The 7,362-nt window shown below is 46.3% G+C and overlaps 1 protein-coding gene across 1 annotated transcript in view; it reads right to left on the bottom strand.

The window, feature by feature from the left end:
• The window catches only part of LOC107274506, a gene marked incomplete at its 5' end in the record, with an annotated part of 25,727 nt that extends 18,997 nt beyond the window's left edge, over positions 1–6,730 (bottom strand). Inside the window, 2 exon segments of the mRNA XM_015753723.1 lie at positions 2,072–2,342; positions 6,199–6,730. Coding sequence (XP_015609209.1) covers positions 2,072–2,342; positions 6,199–6,273 — 346 coding nt within the window.
• Positions 6,731–7,362: the final 632 nt, after the last annotated feature.

Below are 7,362 nucleotides of genomic sequence, written 5' to 3'. Positions count from 1 at the left end.
CCCCCCGCGGGGCTCCCGCGTATTCCCTTTCCGATTCGGGAGCCACACGTACATCCAGAAGCTACGGGGTGTCTCTCGAGCGAAGAATTCATCCGGGATCTTTGTACGATGCTGTTGGACAAATTCGTAGAGTCGAGGAGGAGTGACCATTTGAGATTGGTATCACGTATCAGTCATTTATCTGGATTATACTCGGCATTAATTGTCCTTTAGTTCGAGGCACTCTGTGGGATCACAGCGAAGCTAAAGACATTCTTGGAATTTCTTCCCGTCTTAAATTCCCATATGCGATCTCCTTGTTAGGGATGCTGCAATTCCGTTCAGTGCCTCCTCTAGGCGATATGGACCAGGCATTGCCACTCGCGAGTTATGATATCGATTTTGCCTTTGGCTGGCTATGCGGTCAACTTGAAAGCTAGTACGGATACACGGTGTCCCGAATATTACTGAAAGAATACTGAAACGGGGACTCGTTTGTACCATTGAGAAAGTCGTATCTCGATCGTCTTTTAAATTTATAGGATTTTCATTCGATCGATAAATCAAGCGATGGAAGGCGAGAAAACATTAAACCTGCTGGTCTCGATCGTTTTGGGACTCCGTGTCTGTAATCGTCTCTGCACTATACATATGGGTAACCAACTAGTGACAGAGAGATCCTGGCTTAGGGATCTATAGGATTTAACCACTACATTAATAAGGGTACCTTTTATATCCAGCCCATCTTTTCGCAACTACCCAAATGCAATGGCGAGCAGTTAAACATTGTAACGAGTTGAATGGTAGGTCGAAGGACCCAGTGGATGTTCTCAGGTCGCCTGGCCGCATAGCCGCGTATCCAGGGATTCCGATTTAATCCGGATTACTTCGTAAGGGTCACAATATCCTCCCCTATCTTGGCTGTCGCCCTCTCCCTCTCTCTCTCTCTCCCTCTCTCCCTCTCTCTCTCTCTCTCTCTCTCTCTCTCTCTCTCTCTGCCCCCAGGACACGCACGCGAGTTTTGCCAGTCCGAAGGCAAATGACGACAGGATCCAAACCCTAACGTAACTCACGTATCAAAGGACTTGTGTCAGTCCTTCTGGTATTCTCTGTCTCTCTGTCTCTCTGTCTCTCTGTCTCTCTCTCTCTCTCTCTCTCTCTCTCTCTCTCTCTCTCTCTCTCTCTCTCTGCCCCCAGGACACGCACGCGAGTTTTGCCAGTCCGAAGGCAAATGACGACAGGATCCAAACCCTAACGTAACTCACGTATCAAAGGACTTGTGTCAGTCCTTCTGGTATTGTGGATGCTCCTGCATGTACATTTACCGGTTTAGGACTTATAAATCTGCGTGTAATATATTGGTCGGGCGGGCCCCTTCAGATTTCGAAGGGTTGCTAAGGGCGCAGGAGTACGTACTGGATAGACCAGATACCCAGGAGAATAAGGGACAGGGAGACAAATGAGAGGAGAGTAAGGATCCTTGTGATCTTGTCGCAAGGATCGGAGCCAGGAGATTTAAAAAGGATTTTATGGATTTACGGATTCTCATCCGCGACTCGCAAACCGTCACGAAGAACAAATATGTACAGAGTTTCTTAAGAGATGAAAATCCTTTTGCCCCGTTTTCACAGTTTTTTTTTTTCGGACAAAGTTACAAAGGTTCGGGTTCCATTTGCTCAGCTGTTAGTAAAAGACGAGAGAGAGAGAGAGAGAAAGCAGAGAGTCATTTATTTTGGAAAAATATCAGTTCCACCGGGATATCCAGGTATTGCAGGAAAATACAGCAGTCACGGAAAGTCAGGCGTACACCGTACACATGTTATACAATCGGTCAGGTATAAAGTTGTGGACGCAGCCTTACAAATAATCCTATAGAATTCACAGCTAAACGACATAAAGTCCCTTTCACAACCGCGTCAGTATTTCTGTCCGGTTAAAAGTGACTTAATTCGTTAGATAAAGGTCGTTCTCAACACATGTCCCGTGAATCGCCTCGTGTGGGTATACCTTTCCTTTTTTTTTTCATGATGAAGATAATCCTCAAGATGATTCCCAATGTGCTGTATAGGAGATGATTTAGCAGACATCTTACCTGTACCGGTGGCTGTTTTACTGAGGTCAAAACCCTCCTGTTTGGGACTGAATGCGATCTCCTGCTTGGAATGCTGATTGTGCGCGGAGATCGGTGCCTGCGGAGCACTTAGGGGTGTCTGGGACTGATGGGGATGAACGACCGAGGGTTGGGCAGTGTTTTGCGATTGAGACTGATGGGACTGATGGGACTGTGGACTCTTTGGCGGGGAGGAAACGCTGCTGGGCCTTGGAGGTGGCGACGCCTTGTATGTTAACGCCAAAGCTTGACTCTGAAACAAACAACCAAACAACATTGAAAACATTGCCGAGTCCCTTGTATACACGTTAGGTAATCGCGTTTGATTCTGACTGATCAATCGCACCGCGTCAGTGCGAGCCCCAAGCGACAGCAGCTTTGAAACCTCGACAAGACTCATTAAGGATCGGCACTGGAGCAACCTCAGGCGTAACTGGAGCTTCGTTCTTTCGGGAAAAATCGCCATGTGCATTATTACGCAGATCCCAGAAAAGAAAAACGATAGCAAAGCGAACGGGTGAAATCTGTCTCGCGATTTGGAGAATATCTTATCGCGAAACGAGGTGTCAAAAATGGCCTCGCGCGGATATCGCTTGACTCACACGAAAATAATAACCTGAGGGCGAACTGATTGCGTCATCCAGATCTTCCGCGTGGATCGACGCATTTCGGCGACACTCCGTAATTCCTCGACCGTTTAATGTTTGCAGAAATTATGCTGTTTTTTGTTATTCGTGAGAAATTTTTCAAAATTCTTAATCCTAATTAACGAGACTTTCGTCTTATGTGTGAAAACAAAATTAAGTGGAGCTACACCTGTGCGTGATGATCGGTTGCCATGGGGATGGATAGAAGAAGAATCTTCGTTAACGAGAAATTATTAAGACGGAAATACTCGTGGTCATCCAAACGAGCCAACTGGATGATCTAATGCGGCTAGTAGATGTCGGCAGCGACGTAGACGTCGTCCTCGCCGGCGTCGTCGTCGGCGACGGACAAACCGATGAAATCTGAGCACGTGCTCAATTCAGAGGCCGGCCTGCTAAGTCATAAGTGCGGACTTAGATTTATGTATGAGTGAACTTAACACTAACGGCTAAGCCGTCCTCGGTGTCAACGAGGGTCAACTGGGCCCAGAATGCGACAATCCACGTCTCCCGAAGTGCGAATGCACCGTACGAGAGATTTCGAGATTGAAACTGGAGCGGCCTGGAGGATGAATCTTATCGGGAATTAGGCTATTGCGTAAAATTCATCTACACCTGAAATCCCTTATCATTCGTTGCACCACTGTGCTTTTTTGGTGTTTTATGATTTTACGTCAAACAACTCCCTCTAGGATGTTCTTAAGAAACGGGACCAAGTGTAAAATCTGATGTTTCAAGCTCCGCGTAAAGGATCATAAATAATTCGTGTGTGTTTGGTAAATAGTCAGGAAGCTGTCGACATTGGAATTATAGGAAGGCACGCTATCCAGCATATACCGGGTGATCCGGAGGTTCTAACGATGAGACCGAGTGTCTTCGACGTGGCTGGCCATTTTTTCACTTGCCAGGACTGTACCGGAGTACGAGCTACTGTTTCGGGAGCTACTCGAAGGTATGCACTCGCAAAAAACACGTCAGACCGCTGAAGACCCACTGTTGCTTGCGAGTACGAGGAAGAAGGATGGAGCAAGAGGGCAGAGAGAGAGAGAGAGAGAGAGAGAGAGAGAGAGAGAGAGAGAGAGAGATTTAAAAATGAAAAGCAAAGAGTCAGAAGAGTCTGGTAGTAGGTATATACGGGATATACTATATGGTCCAGGGAAGGAAGGAAGGCAGAAGCAGAGAAGCAGCGAAAGACTCGAGTAGGTTAGAAAAGGCTGATCAGAAGCCATTTTAGCAGAGTGCGAGAAGCACGAGAGAAGCCTCGACCTAGAGGACGTAAGAAGGGGCAACAGGTGGATGGGGTTAGCGGCTTATCCAGCTAACGGCCCAACTGATACCACCACCACCACCACCACCACCACCATCATTCCTATCAGCGTCACCACGTGAATTCCGAAGGTTCCCACGAATGAGGAAAAACCAAAGAAAATATATTAATTTGTTATCTCGACGTGTGACAGGTTACATTAGACTTAGAAAATTAACGCGATGGCAATGATAGCCTGATTGAGACTTCTTTATATCTTAGGCACAGTTATCATGCGCATGTCTCTGTACCGATTCTCAACGATCATCAAAACGATCGGGCGACGATCGATCAATTGATTGAAAAAAATGTATGCCGTGACCGTAACTGACTTACGTAACACAGCGAGTCCTCGATCGATTTTAATATTTGGCAATTGAACGAAGGTCCTTTTCCTCGTATTGCATGTCAAACGCCGCCGTCGCTGTCGAGATTCAATCTTGTCGTCTTTCCTATATGTATATACACGTACAATCAATATATTAGAGCCCCAAAAAATAAGAGTCAATCATCGAGGACTTCTCTCGGGATTGAGATAACTTGCTGGAAGATTTTTTAGTCTATCGATGTATTTTTTTTTTTCGTAAAATTGCTCATCGTTGAATTTCTAATGAGATTATTCAATTGAAGGAATTTGGAAAGAGCTATGCCCAAGTTCTCAAGGCAATTGACAAACAGTCGGCAGGCCGTTGCCGTAGGATGATCCTGGGATCAGAATCGAGTTAGAGCCGACAGGAGGATCCCTTTGCCCATATCTCGTTTCCTTCAAAGTCTTCTGTCTCCGCAGGACTGTCCCGCGTAACGAGACTCCTTCTTTAGAAAGACACGTTAAATTTTTCAAGGCGAAACGAAGCGAAACGAAATGGAATCCGCGAAGCCGAATACGTTTGATGTATCGGCTTCGGGCCGGATAGATGGATTACAATCATTCCAGCCACTGGGGTGGTCAAATACCGTGACCATGCGTGCCTGTGCTCCACGTATCACATATGCGTAACAGCCAGCTGCGTGTGCGTAAACGCGTACCAGCTCCGCACTAAGTCCCGGCTGGAATAGGGACATATCTCGAGTTCAGAATATTTGGAAATACAATGTTACCCACGTATCTCCACTTTTATCGCAACGCCTTACACGTGTGTAGATTTTTCTTTTTTCTTAATCGACTATAGATATTTTGCCAATTGGATTTTTGATACGCGTCAAAATACGCAATTTTCGAGCAAATCGAGGGTCGGAGGTACTTTAGGAAAAATTAGATTTTTTTTTTTTTTTAATTTCTCTCGAGAATTCACACGGACGGAAACTGGCTTCTTGGCAAATTAGCGGGCTATTTAGGATCAGCATTTGGTTTCTCCACGGTCCAGGTAGAGGGTCGAATTTCGCGATCGAAGATCGGGCAACCTAACTGGATAACCAGAACTGGAGATGCGGTTTTATTGCACCGAACAAGCGTGCTCGTGGATGTGGTTGTGGCACAGGAAGAAGGCAGGGGCACATCCGTATCGTGGTCAGAACCCGTGACCCCCTATATATATGTTTATATATATATATGTAGCGTGGCTTTACCCAGGATTATCCCCACCTCGGTTGGCTTTTCTAACGTGAAATTTCAAAGTTACATTCTCCGCTATCATTGCAGATTAGAAACGGACCAACCAGTCCCGTTAATAGCGACGGGAGAATTTGAAAGAATTTTTTTTTTTTTTCAAGTGTTGATAACTTTGACTCAGTTTTTTTGAAAGTTTAAATTTGTCATGTAACGATTTTTTCTTTAACGTTTCTCAGATACTGCAACTCGAAGAATATCAATGAGACGAAAGTTCAGGCTTTTCGACGATAAGGGTGTTTGACAAATTAACCCTGACTGAGAATGGTGCGGTCTGGATATTCGAGGGGTGAGCAATTGGCTGTATAATGCTAAAGGGGTTGCTTCCCGAGAGTCTCATACCCCATGTATACAGTCAGTTATTACATTCATAGTGGTGACGTTAATGAACCTGCACTTACGCCAAGTGCCGAGTGCACTCTTTTTTTTTTTTTTTTTCTTTTTTAATAGCGCAATACGACCAAGTATTGCAAGTAATTGTGTGTATGTGGTAAATTGATGTGACACGTGACTATTCGTTGTTGTAATTTATGACGCATCGAATACTCACCTGTACTTGTTCGGTTTTTGTATTAGCAGCCACCCAAGCCTCGGCGAAAGTCTCCATCGCGCTCTGAAAATCCATTCCCTCGCGCCGTTTTAATCTTCCCTCGATTCGAAAGCCCTCGCCATTTGTATCATTTCTACCACTTCACCAGTCGTTCACAAGATATTCTTCCTCCTCAGTCCGCAGTCAATGATATCAGCAGACGTTGCCACATTCGTAATTACTATAGATTTACTTCCGTCAGTAGAATCGGCCGAGTTACGATCTTCGCAGCCAAGTAGAAGCAGTTCAGATGCGAATCCGAATCCTCGCGACACCTTCCAGCCAATTTGACAAGTTTCAGGGAATCATCGAAAATTCACTGAACATTCGAATCGACGTCGATACAATTTTCAAGGTATCACCGCGATCCCGTATAGTCGTTTGGTCCAGCGATGCTCGAGTCGTGAGTCAAGATAAAATACTGTCGAGTGTAGAACGAGCGAGTGACGAAGCCAGAGGTAAATTTTGATATATAACAAAAATTCCTTATCGCCTCGACGATAAGAAAAAAAGAAAAAAAAAAAAACGAAACTCGTTTCGAAAATTTCCAAGATTCTTGCACAGGTCCAGAAATTCGTCGAAACTCACCGAACGGCGATTGGTTCGCGTGCCGAGGGAGGCTGCGGGATCTACCGAAACACTGTATCTCGCGTGTCTCTCGTAATTTCCAAAGACGTCCGTATCTTGAACCGATTTGCTGCGTGAACGTCGGAGAATTGCGTGCCGATGCGTAGCCTCAGGACTTCCGAGCGATACGCAGCACAATGCGATCCCGTACGTTCGTATACGGCGGCGCTCGGGCCGCAACTGTGCGTGTTTGAACGTCGCGGCGCCCGAGCTGCCCCTCCGACGCCCGTCCCACTCGCCCAACAACCCCACCATCAGCGTCCTCGACGCGGCTCACCACCTCCCAGCGTCGAGAACCTCCTCGTCGTCAACCCCTAGAACTCAATCTGCTCTTCCCCAGCTCTCCTCCCGAGCTCCCCCCGAACGTCCCGCCGATGCTTTCTCCTTTCTCCTTTTATCTTCGTTTCTCCTTTGCTCTGGCTTCGGCCCTTACACTCCCCCTCTCTCTTTCTCTTTTGCTTCCCTATACTCTCCCCCCAACCCCCCCCCCCCCCCCTT

The sequence above is a fragment of the Cephus cinctus genome, unplaced genomic scaffold (genome assembly GCF_000341935.2).
Source record: "Cephus cinctus unplaced genomic scaffold, Ccin1 Ccin1_scaffold3202, whole genome shotgun sequence".
Taxonomy (NCBI): domain Eukaryota; kingdom Metazoa; phylum Arthropoda; class Insecta; order Hymenoptera; family Cephidae; genus Cephus; species Cephus cinctus.
This window is presented reverse-complemented; position numbering and strand designations above follow the sequence as displayed.